General features: G+C 44.5%; 1 protein-coding gene across 3 annotated transcripts in view; it reads right to left on the bottom strand.

The window, feature by feature from the left end:
* The window catches only part of FAM214A (family with sequence similarity 214 member A), a 67221-nt gene that overhangs the window by 18002 nt on the left and 23260 nt on the right, over positions 1-25959 (bottom strand). For 2 of the 3 annotated variants that reach the window (XM_040413941.1, XM_040413940.1), the window contains exons 2-6: positions 13504-13688; positions 9455-9657; positions 7956-8081; positions 2965-4426; positions 713-826 (exon numbers count right to left, since the gene is read on the bottom strand). In XM_040413941.1, coding sequence (XP_040269875.1) covers positions 713-826; positions 2965-4426; positions 7956-8081; positions 9455-9657; positions 13504-13688 — 2090 coding nt within the window. The remainder of the gene's footprint in view (positions 1-712; positions 827-2964; positions 4427-7955; positions 8082-9454; positions 9658-13503; positions 13689-25959) is intronic. The other variant, XM_040413942.1, reaches the window with a different exon arrangement.

Here is a 25959-nt window from a genome sequence, read left to right as displayed (position 1 = left end):
TGCGAGAAGGAGACGCCGGCAGGCTCCACCCAGTTGAGCCGAACATATGAAGATACCGGAGCGGCGCCCAGGGATAATAGTAAGTGCAGGGAGATCCCTGGGCGCCGCTCTCCATGTCTGTACGCTTAGTTTAGATTTTTTATTGTAGTGAAAGGTCCTCGTAAAGTGGTCCTGGAAAAAGAAAAAAAAATAAATAAATTGGCCCCATTTTGTAGCAGGTCCAAATTCACAGAAGGCGGAGCAACACAAGTAGGCGGGGTCAAAACCATAGTGCAATATACCGTCCCAGCAGAACCAAATAACACAGTGTAGCACAATATACTACCGCAAAAGCTGGCCTCTGTGGTGGCCATCAATGGCTACCACCTTCTGTCCTCTTCCAGTTGTCTATGGAGCAGGGGGCTTAGGAGGCGAATTAAGAGGGCATGTGGGTCACTGGCTGGGTACATAAGTTTCGGATTCTCACAACGTTAATTACTGTTGAGAGCTCATTATGTACCTGGTCATCAGCAGAGAGGAGGGCTTGGGTGGCCCCCTAGGGCATCAGCCCACCAGGAAATTTTCTTGTAGGGTCTATGGCCAAACTGCCCCTGGACCTTATACCATTTGCAAAAATGATACAATATTCCTCCGTGAGGACTACCAAATGAGGCACAATCTCTGATAAAGCTGTGCAGGTTGTAGGGAAAATCTAAAATACAAAAACACTTACCGGACTGGAAAGTAAAGGTAAACCTGTGCAGGGGTGAAAGGCCTTGGTAGAGATCCCATCAAGAGAGTGAAAACCCTTTTTCTTCCAATTTGAGGGTCGCAGATGCACAGACTTCTAGGAACATACAAGACAGCCTGTCATACAGCATGCATTACACAATGACAATGGCTTCAGATTAGTAAACCTAGATTCTAGCAGTGGGATGGGATACAGAATAAAAGGTAATCTATATACAGAGCTATATCTGTGTTTTACATCTCCTCTTGTATGAGTGTTCATTTGTTCTGGCCGGCCAAACGCTTCTTTAGCCGACATCTATTCCTCCCGACCTCCCCATGCTAATCAGTTTTGTTTTCTGTTTTTCTGGCCAAACAAATGATGAAGACAACACGGATGTGAACTTAGACCATTTTGAGTACAGATGAGAGAATTTCATATTTAGAAATTCGTTCACGCTTTGTTTACTGGTATAAGCTGAATTGCATTATGGATTCAGTTACCACGGACCATAACGCAATTCTCTGACGGAATGCATAACGAAATGGCTTTAGAGGCATTCCGTTATTTATTCTGTCATAATAGAAGTCTATGGGCTGCAAAACGGATCCGTCCTGTTTCCGTTATGCACATCGCTCTCCTGCATAACGGAAATGGGACAGTTATTCCATTATGCATTCCGTCATCGAATTGCATTATGGTCTGTGGTAACGGAATCCATAACGCAATTCAGCTTTTACCAGTAAACGTTCATAACCTGAAATTCGCTCATCTCTAATTTTGAGCAAAGCTAGGCTCTCACCAGCGACCTCCTTATCAAACCATTTACATAGCTGTAGTTCACCTTTTTTTTGTTGCTCCAAGGCTCCGCTCCAGAGTTATGATATTTCCTAATATACTAATTAGGTAGGACAACAAGGGAGTCACACTTGCCCCCATTGCTCCAAAGTTCCGCTTTTTCCTATGGCCAGCCCCTCCTTCAGCGCTTTGATTGACAGGGCCAGCAGCAGGAGAGGAACGACAGGGGTGCAACCAGAGAGACCGATGCCCTTTTGCACATAACGTGTAATTGGCATATTAGGAAAAAGTATCAGACTTGAGGAACGGAGCCTCAGATCAACAAAAGAAAAACAGCGTTTGAATCAGGAGATCCACAGCTGAGTCTATGCAAATAGATGGATAGAAGCTCGCTGGTGACACCTACAGCTCTTATGCAGACATATGTGTCTCCATGGTGACAGGCTACAAACAATCCTTTGTAGTCTGATGTTGCAGTTAAACTGCCTTCAACCTAATTCTTACCAACTGAGGGTCCATTTATACGTCCGTAGTGTTTTGCAGATCCGCAATACACCAGGCCGGCACCCCCCATAGAACTGCCTATTCTTGTCGACAATTGCGGACAAGAATAGGACATGTTCTATTTTTTTTGCGGGGCCGAAGCCCGGAAGTTCGGGGCCGTGCTCCGGAAATGAGGATGCGGAGAGCACATAGTGTGCTCTCCGCATCTCTACCAGCCCCATAAAGAATGAATGTGTTCGCACCCGTTCCCGATATTGCAGAACGGATGCGGACGTGTGAATGGACCCTGACACTGGGTAGGTTAGCAAGAAGTTAAGGACAATACGATTTCAAAAACCAGACTACACAAAAGCTGTTAGTAGTCTGTTACCATGGGAACACATGTCTGTATAGATGTAGACACAAAACATTGCATGTGTTAAGCACCTAAGTAACAGCGATGGTGGAACTACCCTTTAATATATCTAAAGTTTCTTGTATCTGTAACTTTACATCAAAAGTATTGTCCAGGTGTTTAATACTGATAATAACCTATCATGACGGTAGGTTAATATCAGATCGGTGAAGGTCCCTGCAGCCCCTCTGATCAGCTGTTTGAGAAGGCTGCTGCACACCGATGAGCGCTGCAGCCTCATCACGGCATCGTTCACTGGACAGCAGCTGTGCTTAGTATTATAGCTGAATGGGACTTGGCTGCGCCTAGGCCATAGTATTAATGAATGTGACATCACTGGCCTAGGAAGACGCCGTGGCACTCCACTGAGTGCCATGGCCTCTTCAAACAGCAGGGCTGCAGAGAGTCAGACCCACAAGTTCACATATCAATGGCCTTTCCTGAGGCTAGGCCATCAATATGAAAATCTTGGACAACTCCTTAAATACATGGTAAGCATTTGCTGGATAACCAATCTAAACGAGAGTTTTGTTTTTTTTTGTGTTTTTTTTATACGTACTGCTTGATCTGTATTCTTTAACCTCTCACATCGGAGACAACTTCCGATACTTCTCCCCTGTTCTTGTGCACCACAGTCACATTTTGCTGGATCCTCATTCTCGTCGCGAGTTGTTTTCTGCTTGTCCTGGGTCTCTTTGGCTTTCTGACTGTCTCTGTCCTTTGAAACATAGTTTTCAATGCTGTGAAGTTGGTTGCTATGATCAGACCCTTGTGCTTTCCTTGTGTTACTCTCTGTACATTTAGACTCTAGCGTTTGAGAAACCCCGCAGGTTCTATACGCCACAACATGTCGTGCACAGTTTTTGCGGTTATCATGATGGACACCGTCACTACTTCTATTTTCCGTGGAGCTGGTTTGTTTGTTGTTGGCAGTATGAATGTTCGGGGTGCTATGATTCGACAGATGATGCAACGTTCCTTTACTAATGTACTTTTCAGTCTGTTCGCTGTATTTCAAGTCTTCTCTCTCAGGAGACATGAATATATTTTCCTTGCTGGACAATGAGAAAGCTGGTGGGGTGTGTTTGTTTACTGCAGGTTGAAATGTGTTCGAAATGGGTTCATGGGCTTGAACTAAAAAAAGTTTCCGTCTAGCTTGTGGTTTTGGTGAAGTTCTATCATCAGGACTAGGTCGGGAGGAAGTTATGGGCGTTTCTGTAGCAGCTTTTAGTTTTCGGTCACCGGTTTCAGGGGTCAGAGTCAAATCTGAAGCAGAACATCGGACAGGTGTTTCAATCTTATTGAAGTTTTCATCTTCACATGGGTTTCGGAATATTTTGCAGCTTAAGGCGTTGGGGTCATGCATTTTAAAGGAGCGACCGGTTATGTGTGACACTGTCTGATCACACTGCAGCAAATGCTGTGCAATTCTTGCTATGACCTCCTGCCGTTCCTGAATTAGGGAGCCTATTAATGGATTGGTCTCTGTTGGCTGGTGTAGGGGGGAGATGTTGGGCATGTCAACCAAAGATAATGATTTGAAGTTTCTGACAGGTGACTCTTGCAGGGATGTTTTAGGATCACTTATACTGAAACATTGAATCTTCGATGGTGATGTACCAAGATCACAGCTATTGCCACATCCAGAAATTAACTTTGCATTCCTACCAGGAAGAGTAAGATTCATGCTAAGACTTGTTCTAGCCTGCGGTAGTCCATCAGATCCAACAGTCCATGTCTGCTTGCTACACGTATGCTGACAACTGGGCACACTTTGCTGGCCGCTCTCTTGATGATCTCGAGATGGAGGACCAATCTGCTCATGGGAAGAAAACCGCTTTTCATAGAAGCCAAGATTACTGTGGATGCTACAATTCAACACTGGATAACTGGATTGTCTAGGCAAAGACTGGACGCTGACTTTCAAGGCCACATTGTGAGAGACGTTGGGAACGGGAAACACATGTTCAGTTGGTGAATGAGTAAAATTCCACTGTAGGTCACCGTCTGCTGCACTCACTCTGTAGAAAAGAAAGAAAACAGAAGAGACTGAAAATGGGCACTCAGCTTAGCACAGGGCAAATTTTGACAAAACGTATATTAAAGGAAAACGCAGGATCAGCTGTGGACAGGGCCGCAAACCTTGGCTCTGGGGGCCGCGTGCAGCCCGTGGGTTAAGCACCCCTGGTGTAGAGGTTCTCAAATTCCCCATGGTTACTCAGTAGATTGCATTTTATAGTCCAGAGCTTCTCAAACTCTGAGACTGGCACCTTCCAGTTCTGTGGAGCAATACTTCTCACAATTCAACTTCCTTCTTAAGGCAGAAGAGACAGGAGCATGGAAAAGGAGAAGTACTGCAGTGATCGGGGCTGTTACTGGGATATTTACACGTTCCCCTATTGCATAATTGTCGATTGATAGTAAAGCCTAGGTGTCAAAGTTTAGCTATTCAAGGCAAAATTGCAAAGTTATTGGAAATACAGTGCCTTGATAAAGTATTCAGACCCCTTTAAACTTTTCCACATTTTGTTACACCCACAAACGTAATGTATTTTATTGGGATTGTGTGTGATAGACCAGCCCAATAGCAAGTATGTGTGAAGTGAAAAGAAATTGATACAGGTTTTCAAAATTGTTAATAAATAAAAATCTGGTGTGCATTTGTTTTCAGCCCCCTGTACTCTGATACACCTAAAAAAAAAGTTCAATGTGACAAATTGCCTTCAGAGGTCACCTAATTAGTAAATAGAGTCCGCCTGTGTGTATTTTATTGTCAGCATATCTACAACTGTTCTGTGAAGGTCTCAGAGGTTTGTTAGGAGAACATTAGTGATCAAACAACATCATGAAAACTAAGGAACACACCAGACAGGTCAGAGATAAAGTTGTTCAGAAGTGTAAAGCAACATCTCACGAAGCAGAGTTCAATCCTTGTTTTCTGTGGGGCAAGTTGAACTTTGTAATGGCACCATTTAATATTGCATATAATGTAGTAGGAAGCTGGGGGGGGGGGGGGGGGGCGACTCCCAATGGAATGGATTTGGAGCCTATGCGGTAAAACTAACCTGCTACCTTCATTCTCTGGGTCATTACGATTCTTATACTTTTTCTTGTGTTTTAATATTTTTAAAATAAATGGGGTCATTTATCAAACTGGTGTAAAGTAGAACTGGCTTAGTTACCCATAGCAACCAATCACATTCCAACTTTTTTTCACAGCTCCTTTGGAAAATGAAAGGTGGAATCTGATTGGTTGCTATGGACAACTAAGCCAGTTCCACTTTGGGTGTGAGGGCTTTTTGCAGGGTGATCTGTAGTTTTTATATACTATTTTAGAGTGTGTATAACTTTTTGATCACTTTTTATTAAATTTTTTGGGGGAGGGTTTGGGGGAGGTGAAGCAACGAAAAAACTGAATCTGTCATTCCCCCCCCCCCATTATGCCGTAAAAAATAAATACGTTTATATTTTAATAGTACAGGTGTATCGATACCTATGAGGTTTATTTTTTTATTGTTTATTTTTATTATGGGGAATGTAGGGGATTTTCATTATTATATTAAACTTCTTTTTTTTTTTTTTTTTACACTTTTTTTAAATCCCCCTAGGGAACTTTAACATGCGATTGTCTGATCGCTTCTCCCATAAAACTGGGGACAAGGGAACGTTGCTATGACAGGCCATTCAGAATGTCTGGGGCTGCAGCAGCAACTGATCTGCTCCCTGGATCTCAGTGCAAGGACTCCTACACACGAACGTGTGCGCCCTGTGGCCGTGCTGCGGCCCACAAATTGCGCGCTGCAATGCACGAACACCGACCGTGGGGCAGCCGCAGTGGATTGCGGACCCATTCACTTTAATGTGTCCGCGATCCGCCCGTTCCGCAAAAAGATAGAACATGTCCTATCTTTTTGTGGAACGGAAGTACGGGACAAAACCCCACGGAAGCACTCCGGAGTGCTTCAGTGGGTTTCCGTTCCGCCTCTCCGGATTTGCGGACCCATTGAAGTGAATGGGTCCGCATCAGTGATGCGGAATGCACACGGAACGGCGCCCGTGTATTGCGGATCCGCAATACAGCAACAGGCAGCACACGTTCGTGCAGGAGGCCCAAGGGAGCCATGTGGGCCCTCTGAAGCTCCCCACTCCTTGGGAAAGACTGCTCAGATCCCGTGGTCACAACTGACCACAGCATCTGAGGGTTAGATGTCTACTGGGTAAAAACCCCTACATGTATGGCAGAGGTTCTTAAGGGTCAACAAATCAGACATGAGTGTAGATATCTTTATTGTGGATTGTGTAAGCAATTTATCCCCAATGTGACATTTAAAGTTGTCATGTGCAAGTCAAAGATAAGGAGACGGCGCTTCAGCTGTTGAGAAATGCAAAACGGAGAAAACCACTACTTCCTGCTAACAGGTCTTTTGCCATACGGTTTGATAAAAATCTTAACTCAAGTGTGAACTGAAAGTTACTGTGAAATTAAATCAAAACTTATGAAGAACTAGTTTACAGTCACACAACATGTTAGGAAACTGTCCATAAGTGCATTTGTACATGGCAGTGTAGTGGACATGGATTTAGTGCATTTTTTTGCCCGAAATCCACACGCATAAGGCTGCGTTCACATCACTGGTGAACGTTTTATGGCAGGCTGTTCCAGATTTTCCGGATTCACTAGGTCAACGCCAGATTCCCAATTACTAGAGATCCAGGCGGTGATCTGGACATACTTTTTTTTTGTCCGGCCAACAACTTGCACTTATGTCGGATCAGGCTGCCTGATAGTCTCTGATGGAGATGTGATGCAACCTTAGAGTACTTTCACACTTGCGGCAAAGGATTTCCGGCAGGCAATTCCGTCGCCGGAACTGCCTGCCCGATCCGTCAATACGGACGCAAACTGATGGCATTTGTCAGACAGATCCGGATCAGTCTGACAAATACATTGAAATACCGGATCCGTCTCTCCGGTGTAATCCAGAAAAACGGATCCGGTTAAAAATTTTTTTTGCATTTTTAAAGGTCAGTGCATGCGCAGACGGGAAAGCCGAATCAGTTTTGCCAGAACAATTAATGCTGGATCCGGTACTAATACACTTCAATGTAAATTAATGCTGGATCCGGCAAGTGATCAGTATTTTTGGCCAGAGAGAAAACTGCAGCATGCTGCAATATTTTCTCCATCCAAAAAACGTAAGAGGGACTGAACTGATGCATCCTGAACGGAATGCTCTCCATTCAGAATGCATTAGGATAAAACTGATCAGTTTTTTTCCAGTATTGAGCTCTTGTGACGGAACTAAATATCGGAAAACAAAAACGCTAGTGTGAAAGTACCCTTACTTGCAGATTTTGATAGATCTGCTCCAGATCTCACCCTTTACATTGCAATGGGTGGAATCTTCAGACCAGAAAGCCTCTGCAAATCTACCAGTAATCTTCCTCTAAACAAATCTGCCTTATACAGATGACACGGATGGGATATAGTCTTCTTAATGTGATTTCCAGAATTGGCTAGCTTTACTTTGAAGAGAGATACCAGCTCACCGGTAGATAATGTTACGCGGCACAGCTCCATGAGAAACACTTAACCAGGCGCTTAGCTGAGAAAAGAAGACAAATGAACGGACAGCCAACAGGAGCGTCTTCTCTTCGATGAAACGGTCTCCACTCCTGCAGATTAAAAAAAAAAAAAAAAAAAGCATGAGTGAAAGCAAGAACATTATGTTTAGATTGTAGATTTTTTTTAAATCTTAATTTCTGTACGAGATTATGGGGGTCAGCCATCTTGCTTGAAATGCTCTGTTAACAGCAGGTCAGAGATATGCTTTACAGCAGCACCTGGCTCATAGAACGTGTAGTCTAAGGAGGACTCTTCTATGGGAGTGTGTTCTGTGAATCTATATTATCTGCCGGGAGTGTGTTCTGTGAATCTATATTATCTGCCGCTGGCTTTATAATACAGTTACTCCTTGTAATCCTGCTTGTGATGATAATGAGATTACTACTGAGAAGTCAACTCTACAGGACAGGAAGTGTCAGGGTGTTGTGAACTCAGCGAATAGTTTGAAAAACTGAAAAATTTCAGTACATTTTTCAAACCTTATTTGTGTCTTCAGGACATGACCTTTTTTACAGCTTTTCATCCTCGCCATTTGGTGACTTGTTTTTTACAGAACAAGATATATTTATAATGGTACCATTTTGGGGTATTCTAACTACAAGACCAAATTTATACAGTTTATGTTACACTTATGACCAGGGATGATCAGATGACTGACTTCCACTTACAAAGGGGATTATTTTCCTAAAATAGCCCCTTTAAACTAATAGGAAGAAGTATAAAAAGTAGTTTCCTAGAATAAACCCTTTATGGAATATTCAACCAATAAGTGACCAGGTTATACGATTAAAGCCAAGATCAACCACATGCACTGTAAAGGGTGTATTACATGGGATTTTCTGCCCGATGATCATCTTGCAGTGTAATACTGCTGCCGATTGCCCAATGAACGAGCAAATCCTCGTTCATCGTGCAATCCACATCTTTCAGCATGCTCAGGATTTGCCAGCAGCAGACTGTCGTGTCCAATTATGATCTGCCGCTGGCAAACCACTGTACGGCATGGGGACGAGCAATGGCATAGTGATCACTGCATGTAATAGCAGCGGTCTCCTCTCCTAGCGAGTATACGACGGCCGGGAAGGTACGCTTCCCTCCCGACAATCGTCTGCCTGATCGGGGTGTCCAATACACCCTTAAGTCCAACATTTTACGCTACTTTGAGGTCAAGACTCTGTTGTTAAAGGATACCTCCAGTTATATGGCTTTTCAAAGCTGGGCAAACTGTTCACAGACATAAAAGTAATAGACACAGTGGGATCACATTGTATTCTTATTGAGGAATTACATTTATACCTCCATTGGTACGCGACGCTAATAAACAATACCAATATGAAGAAACAAAGGAGTCCATGGACGCCAGCTGACAAACCTACGAGAACAATGTAAACCAGGAAAGACTGCTCAGGAAAAGGAAACGTACTGTCTGGGAACCGGCTCCAGAGTCCACCTCTCCAGCAAGAGGGCGTCTTGTTTCATTGCAGGATCATTTAATTCATTCCCCTCCGCGCCAGATGCTTCATCACTATAGCAACAGTCCGGGAGCAGCATCACCTCAACCATGATGGGAATATTATTCCTCCACAGCAGGGCGACTTCAGACCTGGTTTTCCTGGCTTGTCGGCACTAAAAAAAAATGAAGATTAAGAAAAATAAGCAGATACCTAAGACAGATAAGACATGTCCTTACATATACCAGCCAGGACTAGCTGCTAACTAGCAACTAATGCAGCTATTTTACCAGAGAGGTGACCTTGACTGGTTGGATCTGAGTCTGAGACATTGTATGTTGAGTCTAGTTTCAACCTACGATGGGTCAGAAAAGACCATTGTATGTTGAAAATATTGTATCCTGAGGGATCACTGTACTCTTATTTAAAGGGGTTCTCCGGGAATTGAGAAAATGAAAATACTTAAATATTACTTTATTATAAATATATTCCCAAATACCTTTCATTAGTTATAATGGCTTGTTTTGTCTACAGAGCAATCATTAGGAGAAATAAAATGGCCACCATCCTATTAGTGCACATAAGACCTGTCCTAATTACACAGAAGGACAAGTTACTTCAGAGCAGTGAGGTAAACAGCTGCCTCATCCTCCTCTCCTACTTGTCAGGGATTATGATCCTGAATACAGAAAAGATCTTCAGCTAAATCTCTGTAGGAATGGATCTCCTGAGGAAACATGAAGTACAGAGAGGAGGTGGGGGGATATGTGCCTGATGAGCAGCAGCACTTGTATGTAGTCTCCATTACCACAGCCCCACATCATCAAAGTCTGTCCTGTCCGTCCTCATGTCTCCTGATGAACTCCATTCCTAAAGAGATTCGGCTGAGTATCTTATCAGCTATATTCAGGATCATAATTAGGGATAAGCGAATCGACTTCGGATGAAACATCCAAAGTCGATTCGCATTAAAACTTTGTTCCAATACTGTACAGAGCAGGAGCTCCATACAGTATTAAAATGTATTGGCTCCGATGGGCCGAAGTTATTGCTTCGCCAAGTCTCGCGAGACTTTGGGTAATAACTTAAAAATTAATTTCTACTGTTAAAAACCTTTTCCAGAACTCGGGTTCGGTTCCAAGTGGTATCTTGGAACTGAAAACAGAGTTCTGGAAAAGGTTTTTAAACAGTAGAAATTAATTTTTAAAAGTTATTACCCGAAGTCTCGCGAGACTTCGTGAAGTAATAACTTTGGTTCATCTGAGCCAATACATTTTAATACTGTACGGAGCGCTCGCTCGGTACAGTATTCAAATTAAGTTTTATGCACATTGACTTTGGATGTTTCATCCGAAGTCGATTCGCTCATCCCTAATCATAATCCCTGGCAAGCAGAGCAGAGAGGAGGATGAGGCAGCTCTTTAGCTCAGTGTTGTGAAGTAACTTGTCCTGGTGTGTGATTAGGACAGGTTTTGTGTCTACTAGTAAGACGGTGGCCATTTTATTTCTCCTAATGATTGCTCACTAAACAAAAGCAAGCCATTATAACTAATGAAAGGTATTTGGAAATATATTTATAATAAAGTAATATTTAAGTATTTTCATTTTATTAGTTCCAGGAGAACCCCTTTAAAATATGTCACTGAACTGAGTGCCGAGATCCCACCGATCACTAGAACGAGGAGAGAGAAGCGATCACATGGCACGCTCTTCTCTCCTAACCGCAGGAGACAGGCTCAACAGAAGTCTATGGGGGAGATTTATCAAGACTGGTGCAAAGTAGAACTGGCTTAGTTGCCCAAAGCAACCAATCAGATTCCACCTTTTATTTTTCAGAGCTCCTTTGGAAAATGAAAGGATCACTGTGATTGGTTTATGAGGGCAATATTTCCTTCCTGTACTGTCTGGACAGACAGTGCAGCAGAGCTTGGGCTTTTTGTGGCAGGGAGTACACCACCACGTTGAGGACAATGTGGAAACTGGAATGTAATTTTCAGATTATATTTTTCACTTAAAATTAAATAATGCAACTGTGTAGATGGGCAGAGGGTGCATCACATTATCTCCCTAGGTGAAAAGAAAACACACAGGGGAGAGATTTATCCAACTGGTGTAAAGTAGAACTTGCTTAGTTGCCCACAGCAACCAATCAGATTCCAGCTTCCATTGACAGCTACTTTGGAAAATTAAAGGTGGAATCTGATTGGTAGCTATGGGCAACTAAACCTGTTCTACTTTGCACCACTTTGATAAATCTCCCCCATAATTAACACACTGAGCATCAATCATGGATTTGAGGGGACCCTGTAGATTTCCAAATGGCTTAAGGGGTTCAGTGGTGTGGGACAGGAAGGTCAAACGCCTCTTTTTCTCAAAAAAATACCTCCAGTTATACAGTAGACCGCCAGACATGTGACAAGTTACAGGAGGGGCAGGTGAGGCTTTCAAAGTCATATGATAATGTCTGTAAAGACGCCGTGGAATATGTCAGAGCTATATAAGAGAGTAAAATAAAATATGGCTGCTTAGGCAACTAGACGAACTGCTCTGCCTGTCAAGTCTCCCGTCTGTCACTTTAAACTTCTGCCCGGAAATGCGGTCAATTGAATGGAGGTACCAATTAGATGTATGGGAAAGATCATCCCACCTTGGGAAATTTTTAAAATTAAGAAGAGAAACCCAAACGGGAGTGGGACTGTAGCATGCGTTCCTGGCACTGTAGCACCCTCTATTGCCATACAGTAGAAGGCTCATCGGGAGGATGTGGAGACAGGTTCTGTCTAAATGCCCTACATTGCTTCCATGTAATTTCATATTTCAACTTTTAGCCCTTGGCTCACAAATTCATGCGCTGTAACAGAATACGGGTAACGTACCAGAGAGAGAGACACTGCACTCCAGAGGGTCAGATCCTCGCCCCAAAAATCTAATTCAGCTTAAAATAATACTACATATTTTTCCAATCATATAATGAAGTGGTCAGTGGTCCCCCGTTGTAATGAGGTGATGGACACATGTATGTCTGCCACTCCATTAAAATGGGAGATCGCAGCCCCTATTTTCATGACCAACAGGGGCCCCAGTGGTCAGACCCCTGCCGATCAGACACTTATCCGCTATCTACATGTTAGGGGATAAGTTGTTGTAATGGGATAACCACTTTAAAGTAAAGCTCCATTGTTAACTTGCCTTGCCACATAGTTAAACCAGGCACAAACCAGCTCTGACAAATTTACATTTGTGTATGAAAACAGGCAAAAAAAAAAACTATGCAAGCCAGGCGCGAGGACTACCACAGATGCTCCTAATTTAAGACGAGGTGTGCAAATTAGACAAAACTAACAGCAGAGCAGAGGGGGAAACTAAGAACGGCGTAAAAAGCCGGTCTTAATAAATGTGTCCCCATGCCTTGCAGGCTTAGCTCAGCTGAAGGTAGTGATACCTTTCACTCAGGCCTCTTGCACATGGCCGTTGTGCGCCCATGGCCGTATTTGCGGCCCCGCAATACACGGGCACAGGCCCGTGTGCACTTCGCATCACGGATGCGGACCCATTCACTTGAATGGGTTCGCAATCACGGAGATGCGGAACGGAAGCACGGATCGGAACCCCACGGAAGCACTACGGAGTGCTTCCGTGGTGTTTCTGTCCGTGCCTCCGCACAGCAAGAAAAAAAATAGAACTTTAGTTGGTCTCGATCCGTCCCGGCCGCCGCCTGTGCATTGGGGACCGCAAATTGCAGTCCCCAATGCACGGAAAAGATGCACAACGTTCGTGTGCAAGAGGTCTTAGTGATCTGTTGCTTGATGTCGGACCCCCACCAATCAGATACTGATGACCTTTTCCAGAGGACAGCTCATCAGTTAAAAAGTATCGGAAAACTCCTTGTCTTGGACTACTCCTTTAAGGAAAAAATAAATACATTTTGCTCCAATACCGAAATGTGAATGAAGCCTACTAGAGAAAGACACAAGATGGCTGAACGGTTGACTACATTGAGCCTCCCATGAAGAGAACTTACCTGCACCACCTTATCGCTGCATTCATGCTTACTGACCCTCGGCTGGCTAGATTGTGCTGGAGGACAATGGAGTCCTTCTGCCCTGCCTTTCACCGAATGCTCAGGAGTGCGACCTTCTGTAATCAGCAGAGCCAGGTACACCAGGAAATCCTCAGCCTCATACTCAAAGAACTCATCCAAAGAGTCTAAAAAAGAAAAAGCAGAGTATATACCATTCAGTCAGGATCAAGAGCTACTGAAAGGACAAAGCAGGACTTTTCCATTCACATTTTACCATCATGAAGACATACACTGAACTGCCAGGAACACCCTCATGTTCCTGGCATTGCTACTACAAGGGAATGCTGGAGACATCTGGTATTACTTCACCTATAGCTAGCAGGGATGACTATTAGCCACCTTCAGAAAATACATAAATGTGCTATCTTGTACATCAGTTTAGAAGATGTCATGAATACCTGTGACGAGGGCCTCCATAACAGCCCTAAATAGCAGATTATATGTGTAGCTCATTGCACACCACCAGGCATGTACACGTGTATCGTCAGTGGAAGGCCTACAATCCAGTGTTTATGGGGGGCTCCTGACAGAAGATGTCAGGGGAGGGAAGGGTTGGACATGCTGACATTCAGTGCCTGATCTTCTGGAAATACACTACTGCCAGAGGATTGTATAGAATATAGAGCTACATGACTATATGATAAGATTACACGGAAGGGTTATGGAGGACACAGGTTTTTTTCTTCTTCAAAACTTGAAAGTCAACGGGTATGTGTGCTGTCTGTGGAAAATGCGGATAGCACACATCAGTTAAAATGGAAACAGAGGCCCGACTGCGTGAAAGCGGCCTTACTTACCTCTCCTGGTGCTTATGTGGCCCCCTTGACTGGTCTCACAGCAATCTCTGTACAACTAGGCCTCCTGTGATGAGGTCTCATCCCAGGTCAATGCGGCATTGCTCACATGGGACCAGACAAGGAAGCCACATAAGCATCATGGGAGGTAAGCAGAATGGGTTTATATTTTTTAAAAATGTGCCTTTTATTTAGGAATAGCCTCAAAGTCAAATGGAGAATTTCTGTGTGACGTAATCGGACATGCCACGTTTTGTTTTCTTCAAATCCGCACTGCCGGTCAATTTAAGCCCGTAATGTGTACCTGACATTTTCGAAATGTCAAGGACTTTAACGCTACCGTATTATGCTGTGGATTTGCTGATCAGCACATTACATGCATACGGTGTGTATTATGCGAACCTTACACCTGGGTTTTTTTGTGTGGAAAACCTGCAGATGTCCAATAGCTCATGCACAAGGTGCGGATTTTATAACCCGCAGCATGTAGACTGGTTTTAAATGCAGATTTCATCCTTTGCATTGCAAAGTGTGAGATCTGGGGCAAACCACAAGTAACGCAGGCAGGTTTCGGTGCGGAAACGCACATAAACTACACGGCCGCGTGCATGCACCATTAACCTCCTGATGGCAAACAAGGCTATGGCGGACAATCGCACAAAAGGAAAGAGGAGAAAGTCACAAGGAATGGTTAAAAACGTTTCTTCTACGCCTGTAAATGTTATGCATACTGAAACACTTCATGAAGAAGAAGAAGAATTCATACGGAAAGTACAGAGAGCTCATTGTGCGGGAGCTGGTAGGGTAACATTCACCAGCAGACGAAGCCGCCAGGACAGGGCTCCTATTCCTACCGCCTAACACAATACAACTCATGACTTATGACAGCATTTCCAGAAAGGTTTCATTCTTTTCAAACGCCCAATTAGAGCAAAGACGATGGGATCAACAATGGCGCAGTGACAGAGGAGGAGCGAGTCATAAAACGGACACAGGATGACATCTTGCAACCTACACGGGACACGGCTCCCATTTACTGGTGTAACTGGGGGGGGGGGCAGCTTTCTGTATACAGCGTGATGTAGTTAGGAGTCACCGTATGGCGGTGGTCGTGTAAACCACAACTTCACAAGGGCTTTATATCCAAGTGGAAGCCAAATCAAAATTTCACGTACTCCTCCGCTTAGGAAGAAAAAATAAATAAATAAAATTGTACAGTTTTTCGACCATCTGTATGTAATATACTGTAAGTACAGTAAGCTGTTCCTCGTCATATCTATTACACTTATTAGAAATACCTATTTTTATATATTTTTAGAACACACTTTGTAAGGGACGTTAGATTCCAAGACCAGTTTCACACTGGCGTTAAGCTTTTCCGGAACAGCGTGCCGGAAAAAGCTTAATACCAGTGTGAAACTGGCTTAAATTAGGGTATGTTCACATGGGGCAGATTTCTTAGGGTACTTTCACGCTGCAATGTCCGCTTGCCTTATGAAAACTCCTGGCGTATACATCAAATGTATCCATAAGCTCCCATTCACTTGACGAAGGTCAAAACAGCCCCCCTTTTGGTCTCCATTGGGCTGTATATGAAGGTATACCTTTTTTTGCTGTATGGAGTGGTATTCTATATGGAGACATCCAGTAAATAATACGTATAGCACGTGATGTCCATAGCAGGGTCCACTATTCAGAATCCGCACCTCTTGGCCAGAGTAGAGAGCTCTGTCAGTGTCTCTCGCTCTGGAGGACCTGTCCTGTCCTGAATTACATGGACAACTCAGGCACTGTGTAATTATTAATTTCCCCTGTGGTGGCGCTGCAGGGAAACTGAACACTTCCTGTCACAGATTACACCAGACACACTGATAAATTCATTGCCACGGAAACAAGTAGGGATTGCAGAAAGCAGGGAGCCCCTTTAAGGACAGGATTCTTTTCCTGTATCTTGCTCCTCTGAAGATCTGTGCCTCATGGATCAACATATGGTGCTGACTGCAACCTCTCTATGCCTCCAAGAATACGGTGACTCATGGAAGCATTATACGGCAACCTAAAGAGGGGCTACTGGTCCCCTATACCTACCTATAGGCACTATTAAGTGTGCTGCTGTACAAATGTTACTCAGAGGGGGGGGGGGGGAAGGTCGATAAATCCTCTTTGGCACCACAGTCCAGACAATTTCTGCCGAGTGTAAAGAGTAATTGTAGGAGCCAGAGCCATTAGTGAAGAGAACCTGCATGTCATCCCTATAATTACAAGATTAGATTGGATTAAGGTTGTCACACACTAAGGCCTCATGCACACGACCGTTGTTGTGTTCCGTTCCGCAAAATGTGCTTCCGTTGTTCCGTGATCAGCTTCCGTTTTTTGTTTCAGTGTGTCTTCCTTTATTTTTGGAGGATCACCAGACATGAAGTAAAAAAAAAAAATCTAAAGGTAGGTTTGCCATGCAAATGATAGGAAAACAAAATGGACGCGGATGCTCATCTTGTGTGCCTCTGTTTTTTTGCGGTCCTATTGACTTGAATGGGTCCCCGAACCGTTTTCCGCAAAAAAAAAATAGGACAGGTTATATTTTTTTTATGGACTGGAACCACGGATGCAGATGACAAACTGTGCATTAGCCGAGAAGTCAATGGGTCCGCAGAAAATCACGAAAAAACGGACACGGAATAAAATGACGGTCGTGTGCATGAGGCCTTAGGCCTCTTGCACACTAACGTGTTTTCTTTTTCCGTCTACGTTCCGTATACGGAACCATTAATTTCAATGGGTTCGCAAAAAAACCTGAATGTACTCCGTATGCATTCCGTTCAAAGATAGAACATGTCATATTATTGTCCGTATAACGGACAAGGATAGTACTGTTCCATCAGGGGCCAGCTGTTCTGTTCCGCAAAAAACGGAATGCACACGGACGTCATCCGTATTTTTTGCAGATCAGTTTTTTTTGCGGACCGCAATACTGAAAAAGCCATACGGTCGTGTTAAATAGGCCTAAGGGCTCATGCACACAAAATTCTTTTTTTTTGCCTGTGTCAATGGGGCCGTATGTCCGCACATCTATTTGGCAGACAAGGACAGGCATTGTTACAATGGATCTGGGGGGGATTGATGTTAAACGGACCACAAAATATATACAGATGGGTGCATGACCCTGTACATTGCACATTCATATTATATTAAGGGGGAGAAAACTAAACGATATTAACAAGGGTGAGCCATGATCAGGTCACATAAGCTGTGACTGGCCATTACATCACGTCAACCCTGCGGTATTCATGCAGGCTTACAGGGATGACGTGTGTAACGTACACTTACTAGCCTCATTAGGTCTCATGGACATGCGGTCCGCAAAATACAGATATCAGCATTGAGTACAATGGGTCAGTGGTCCGCATTTTGCGGCCAAGTAGAAGATGTTCTTTTTGCAGAGCAGACACATGGATGGATCATCAGGCGCTTTCTGCATCCATGTGGACCAACACCGGGCCACATCGAAATTTTGCAGATTTAAGGTTTGCGGACTGCTAAACGGATAAGGTCGTGTGCAGGGGGCCTTAATGGAAACCATGCTGTGAGATGGGGGGTTAGCAGCTCTGAAAAAACAGTCCAACACCAGTCTATCTTTAAGGAAGTCCTATATGTAATTGGAAAGGGAAGGGGAGCAGGGGACCCATCACGTCCACAGATACTAACCAATCTAAAGAGCCCCATACAAATTAGTGAACAATTTCCATTCTCTTAAACGACCACCGGACAATCATCGTCATCTGAAAACATGGCCACTGGTGGGTGATAGAATTAGAGCCAACGACCAGCGTCTAAGTCTTACCCAAGACCATAGCTTGTTACTCGCCCACTATAAATGTGTGCATATGGACTACCAGAACGACCAAAAGTAAGGGTCCATTCACACGTCCGTTGTTTCTTTCCTGATCTGTTCCGTTTTTTGCGGAACAGATCTGGACCAGTTCTGTACCCATTCATTTTCAATGGGTCCTGAAAAAAATCGGACAGCTCAATGTCAGATTTATTTTTTTTTTTCAGGACCCATTGAAAATGAATGGGTACAGAACTGGTCCAGATCTGTTCCGCAAAAAACGGAACAGATCAGGAAAGAAACAACGGACGTGTGAATGGACCCTAAGGACTAAGGCTACTTTCACACTTGCGGCAATGTGATCCGGCGGGCAGTTCCGTCGTCGGAACTGCCTGCCGGATCCGCCGATCTGGCTGTGACTGAAAGCATTTGTGAGACGGATCCAGATGCGGATCTGTCTCACAAATGCATTGCAAGAACGGATCCGTCTCTCCGCTTGTCATGCGAACAGACGGATCCGTCTTGTACCTTTTTTCACATTTTCACCAGTCTGCGCATGCACAGGCTGGAAGGACTGATCCGGCACTAATACATTCCTATGGGGGAAAAATGCCGGATCCAGCATTCGGGCAAGTCTTCCGTTTTTTGGCCGGAGATAAAACCGTAGCATGCTGCAGTTTTATCTTTTGCCTGATCAGTCAAAATGACTGAACTGAAGACATCCTGAACGGATTACTCTCCATTCAGAATGCATTAGGATAAAACTGATCAGTTATTTTCCGGTATAGAGCCCCTAGGACGGAACTCTGTACCGGAAAAGAATAACGCTGGTGTGAAAGTACCCTAACGCGAGTATGGAGAAACCGGTCGTGTCACGATCGTTCATCTGACATTTCTATATAACATGTATGGCTGCCTTAAAATGGGAGGAAAGTTTAGTTTATTTTCTTAAATATATACAGGAAATTAGGATCTAACGATTTATAACTGAAGGCATTTTCTGTAATGCAGATGAGAACAGAATCAAGAGATGTAAAATGACCCAAGCGACATCTACAAAGCAAATCATAATTGTCTTACTTTTACTGTGGAAAATCACAGAAAGAAAAAGAACCATAAAACCGCTCACGTGGATGACCCATGTAGCCATAGCAATCTAGCCTGCCTCTGGAAATGTTGGCACGGTATTCAGCATGTGGTGGCGGCACAGAGGCAAGGATTTCACAAAACAGGACACCTGGCATCAGATTTTCTGTACATACTTTATAAGGTTGGAAAAAGACACAAGTCCAACCTGGAATCCTCCTGTACTGATCCAGAGGAAGGCAAAACCTCCACATATGAGAGGAAAAACAATCCTTCCCAACTTGAAAATCGGGCAATCAGAATACATTTCTGGATTAATGTCCCACCCCCCAGACATCTGGTGCCCATAACCAGTCATAATGTTCCATTCAAGATCTTCTTGAATCATCCATCCCACCTCCTCAGGCAGACACGTCCGTAGTCTCACTGCTCTTACAGTAAAGAATCCTGTCCAGGTCTTTCCTCTAGATGTAGATTTTTCATCCTGTCATATTTACAGGCCTAGGTAAAGAATGATCACTCTAAAGATCTCTGTACTGTCCACACATTTGCACATTGCCGTTTTTTCCAAACTGAATACGGTAACCCCAATCATTTTTATTACCTTGGTAGCCCTCCTCTGCGCCTGCTCTAGTTCCGCTATGTCCATGCTCAAAATTGTACACAATGAGGGACATCAAATATTTACGCCACTATTGTTCTGTAAAGAAATTGCTAACTATGGCGCACTTGGGTGGGGCTTAGTAAATCTGCTGGGCTGTGAGAGGCCACGCCCCTTGTGCTATCATTTACACCAATACACATATTCATAGAATGGACGCACTAGCGCCACAGTCCCTTCAAACAGCTGATCGGCGGGGGTGCCGAGAGTCAGACCCCCGCCGATCCGATACTGATGACCTGTCCTGAGGATAGGTCTTCAATATCACAAAACCGGAAAGCCCCTTTAAAAGGCCTGTGCCGATGGGGGCGGAGCTAACCAATGGCCGGGTAAGACGTGCTTTACCTCGGCTCCCGACCGACTCCAACTTTAAAGCCTGACAGGACACCATCCGCCTCGCTGACCACATGACAGGTCGCAGGAGAAGACCCTCATCGACGCCCGCTCCGACACGCCGCAAAACGGGAGCGATTTCCCGCTTCTTCGTCCCCTCCAGCCAGACAGACGCTGACCGAGGGGAAGACAACTCTCCCAAGATGGCGGCGAGACAGGTCAGAGCGGCGTCCCCCACGCACCATGAAGATGCAGGCCCACAAGCCCCAGAGTCACCACAACAGCTGAGGGGTACACCTACCGGTTCGCCGGTATCCTATGCTGCGGCAGCAAGCTCCGGCTCGTCGGCGGCTTCATCCCCGCCATACACAGGGTCGTTCTCAGCAGCACCTCAGGGACATTCTTCTAGAGGCCGCTGCTCCCAGACCTCGATCTTGGAGTCAGGGGCATCCATAACCCCACAGAGAGAGGATGAGGACTGGGACTGGAAGGTTCACCTCAAATCCCTCCCCACCAGGCATGAAATAGATGCCTTATTTTCCAGGCTGGAAACTTCTCATAAAAGAGATATGGAGGCCTTGCAGCATGACTTAAAGCAGGTGGGTCAGAGGGTAGAGGAGGCAGAATCCATGCAGGAACAAGTGCTGGGGGTCCTGGAGTCACACCAACAAGTCATCCAGACACACTCTGCGCAGATCCAAGATATCATCACACATTTAGACGATATTGAAAATAGAAATAGGAGGAATAACCTACGCATTAGGGGCCTTCCTGAAGATATTTTACCACAAGATCTTGAGAAATGGGCCACTTCCTTCTTCAATACATTGATGTCCAGAGAACCAGGACAATCTCTTGAAATAGATCGTATCCACAGAGCCCTTGGTCCTAAACTAAGCGATCCTAATCGCCCTAGAGATGTCATATGCCGTATACATTTCTTTAAAGATAAAGAGGCCATCCTGAAAGCTGCCAGATCTGCAAGCAAAATCATGCATGCTGACAAAGAAGTCATCATTCTACAGGATCTAGCCAGGCGTACCCTGCAGCTACGCAAAGCACTGAAACCGTTACTGACAGCACTCAAAGCCAAGGACATTCCTTACAGATGGGGATATCCATTTCAATTGTCCGCTACTAAAGAAGGGAGGTCAGCTGTATTCAGATCCCTTGATGACCTCGCCAACCTCTGTGCAGCGTTTGATATCCCGCTGCTGGAGTTACCGGATTGGCCTAGTCCGAAGCAACCCATTCCCATCCCACAGAGAGAAAGATGGCAGACGACCTCACCTAAGCAGAAGAAGACCTCTAGACGTGAGCCTAACCCTAACGACTGACTGTTGGGACATTCTCGCTCACCCACCTGAGGGGATCTACACCCTCCTGTTGCCTTTATTGTTCTATACTGTTATAGAAATTATGTGCATATCATTTTCTTATGTATAGGTCTCCTAGACCTATACACACACCTGTCCTGTTATATATTCAACAAATGTTATTTCTGCGTTATTATAAGTTGGAGTCCAGTAAGGAGACGGTTGGTCCTTGCTTTCTCCCCACCCCACTTAGGGACCGCAGCACACACCGCTGCGAAAGACCTCAGTTGTCACCTAGCACCCTTGGAACCGACGATGTTGGTTCTTCCAAATAAGATTTATTTGCTTTATATGTGCACTGCTCTGTGTTTAATTGTTCCCCTTGTTGTCTTCCTTCCCTCATGTGTCCTTCCCCATACTCCTACTACATCTCAGATAGTACTGGCAGAATATGGGAGATTATGCTTCCCTCTCACTAATATTCCTCAAAATGGCACCCATATCGTTTTGCACTTTTAATGTCAGGGGTTTCAATAAACCCGAGAAACGGAGTCAGATCCTATACAACCTCCATAAGAAGAGAGTTATGATTGCTATGATACAGGAGACTCACTTTAAAGCAGGCGCCGTTCCCAAATATGCCAACCGTTATTATCAGAATTGGTTTCATGGTCCTAATCCCACTAGCAGATCAGGGGGAGTCTCTATAGGACTCCACAAATCATTCAGCTATACAGTTTTATCCTCTGAGATAGACCTAAAGGGCAGGTTTGTTTTCATTAAGCTCTCTGTGGATCAGTCTGTCATAACTATAGCTAATGTCTATTTTCCTAACCAGGGACAAACAACTTTTGGATCCAAGATCCTGAAAAAACTATCCAAATTTGCAGATGGATCCCCAATCATACTTGGAGGCGATTTCAACCTGGTGATGGACCCACTGCTGGATTCCTCATCTGGTAAGTCCTCGATCTCCCCGAGTTCTCTGCGCAGTTTTAAATCCGAGCTCATGGCACTTCGCCTGGTGGACCTATGGCGCATTTTGCATCCAGGTGTCAGGGATTATAGCTTCCACTCTCCAATCCATAATAGCTATGGTAGACTCGATCACATATTTATATCTCAACAGCTGCTGGACTCTGGGCCTAAATGCTCTATTGACACTCGCCTGTGGTCTGATCATGCACCGGTGTGTGGCATTATTTCCTCCCAACCTTCTTACACCCGGCCCTTCTCATGGAGACTGAATGATAACCTGTTATCAGATGTAGCCTGCCTAGCAGACATTAGGAAAGCTATTACCAACTTTACTAATGATCATCTAACGGATTTGACCGCCCCCCCTATTAAATGGGAGGCCCTCAAATGCGTGCTTAGAGGGGTGTTCATTTCACATGGATCCAGACTGAAGAAGGAACGGTCCCACAAATTGAAATCTCTTATATCTGACCTTGCCGTAAAAGAAAACCTAAACAAAAATTCCCCTACTGACAACCTAAAATCAGACATTTCTCTAGTTCAACACCAAATATTGCAGATCCTAGACCAAAAATCATTATGTTTTAGAGATAAAATTAGACACGGGTTCTTTGAGTATGGTAATAAATGCGGAAGCTGGCTAGCTAGGGCCTTACATCCCCGAACTGCTCTGACTCACGTGCCATCAATTAATACAGGTACTGGAAGCTCTGTACACAACCCAGTAGATATCACAGCGGAATTTCAATCCTATTATGCATCCTTATATAATTTACCAGCATCCGCTCTCTCACGAGAACCCCTTAGTGATGAAACTCGTGAATACATAACCCAATTTGGCCCTACACCTATATCTGATGAGGATACAGCCACGTTGGAAGATGATTTCACCCTCCCTGAGCTAGAGTCAGTGATCAAGAACCTGAAGAATGGGAAATCCCCAGGCCCTGATGGATTGACCTCACGGTTCTATAATATTCTCCGAGAAGACCTTACACCCCTATTGGTTGAAACCTTTAATTCCATCGCACCAGATTGTCCATTTACACGACAGGCACTCCAGGCACATATCGCAGTCATCCCCAAACCAGGCAGGGACCCAGCGTCATGCTCTAATTACAGGCCTATCTCCTTGCTCAATGTGGATCTCAAAATGTATGCCAAGCTTTTGGCTCTGAGGCTCCATCCCCACATTCCAGGTTGCATACACAAAGAGCAAGTAGGATTTGTACCTAGACGAGAAGCCCGAGATAATACACTTAAAACGCTAGGGTTAATAGCGAGAGCACAACAAACCAAAATTCCACTATGCCTTCTCGCTGTAGACGCTGAGAAGGCGTTTGATAGGGTGAGCTGGCGGTTCTTAGAGGAGACCCTACGCCACGTTGGCCTAGGAGACAAAATGATCTATAGGATATTAGCTCTTTATTCCTCCCCTTCAGCCTATGTTCGTGTTAATGGACTTCTTTCTGCCCCTTTTGAGATCCGGAATGGAACACGTCAAGGGTGCCCCTTGTCCCCCTTTTTATACACCCTTGTGATGGAATCCCTGGCTAATGCTCTTCGGGCAAATCCCTCCATCGCGGGTCTCAAGCTGGGCAATAAAGAGCACAAACTGTCCCTGTTCGCAGATGACCTGCTTATTTACTTAACCTCTCCCAGGATTAGCCTGCCCTCGATTCTTCGCGAATTTGATCTTTTTGGGCGCCTTAGTAACTTCAAAGTCAATGTGCAGAAATCAGAGATTTTGAACATAAACATGCCCCAACGGGAAGCAGATTCCTTAAGGGACTCTTTCTCCTTTAAGTGGACCTCCCAACATATTAAATATCTAGGAGTACATATCCCAGCCAACTTGACACATGTTTTTAAACTTAACTATCTACCTTTGCTTAGAGCTATTGAATCCAGTTTCCATAAATGGACTTCACTCCAGATTTCTTGGTTTGGGAGGATTAATGTGGTGAAAATGGACATTTTACCGCGTCTTCTATACTTGTTTCAGACGATCCCATGCAAAATCCCTTTAACCTATTTTGCTAAGATCAGGAGAATGGTATCGGTTTTTGTATGGAAAGCACCCAGAGCTAGACTAAGTTATAGCTTAATATCTCGTTCTAAAGCCCGGGGGGGTACGGGACTACCAAATTTTAGCTCATACTATAAAGCGACAATCATGAATTGTGTGCTTGATCTATGTCACAACCGCACTACTAAACTATGGGTAGAAATTGAGCATGAAATGGCTCCACATTTAGCCACTGGAATCTTTTGGTTGTCCCCTACCTCCTTGAATTCATTATCTAATTCGCAATCCCCGATGCTTCTATATTCCTTGGCTAGGTCCTGGGCTAAATTTGCGGGTAAGCTTGGCCTTATACATTCTCCTGGTCCTCTCACGACACTCACGGGTCATACAGATCTCCCCACAGGCTTGAGTCAACTCCCAGCTTTAGGAGACCATAATAGACAACCAATCAAATTAATAGACATATATAAACAGAATGGTTTACTCCCTTTGGAGGATCTTTCCCACATTATTCCTGCAAGCCCTGGGCGTTGGCTCCTCTACTTTCAGTTGCGAAGCTTCCTTAAATCCCTGATACCTGGATCGCGGTCATGTCCCCCCTTAACTGAATTTGAAAAGATGTGCACAGCGAGGTCAGCTCCTGATCATGCTATTTCTCATTTATATGCCATGTTGAACTCTGAGGAGAAAGAGGACTCTTCCACAGATACCCAGGGAACTAAACTCAAATTCATGTCTGATTGGGAATCGGAACTGGGAGCCACCTTCTCTGTAGACCAATGGTCCAGATCTCTCCTCTTCACTCACAAATTAACGGTGTCTTGTAATTTACAGGAACTCAACTATAAAATCCTTAGCAGATGGTATAGGACCCCAGTGCGATTACACCAATTTTATCCTCAGGTATCTGATGCATGTTGGAGATGTCTTAATGCAAGGGGATCCATGACTCATATTTGGTGGGACTGCCCGGGTGTAGCCCCACTGTGGCAGGAGATCTTTGACTTATATAATTTCTTATACAAAGCTACTATTACACCCTCACCTGCGTTAGCTCTTCTATCCATGTTCTCAGGGCGGATCTCACAGATTAAGAAGGGAGCCCTCCGATTATTTATCCTAGCTATGAGACAGATAATTCCCCGTCAATGGAGGTCTACAGAGAGTCTTTTGAGAGTGACCTGGTCTAACGCCCTGGACTCACTAGTTCATATGGAAGAATTAAGCGCTAGAGATTTAGGATCTGCTACAGCCTTTAGGGGGACTTGGGACCCATGGAATCAATTTCGTACCTCCACATCTTTCCATGATTGGCTGACAACAGGTATTGTACCCGGTAATAGCTCCTAAAATACTAAACTAAGTAGAAT

The sequence above is a fragment of the Bufo bufo genome, chromosome 1, assembly GCF_905171765.1.
Source record: "Bufo bufo chromosome 1, aBufBuf1.1, whole genome shotgun sequence".
NCBI lineage: Eukaryota > Metazoa > Chordata > Amphibia > Anura > Bufonidae > Bufo > Bufo bufo.
Note: the sequence above shows the minus strand (reverse complement) of the source record. Positions and strands in the feature narration are given on the sequence as shown.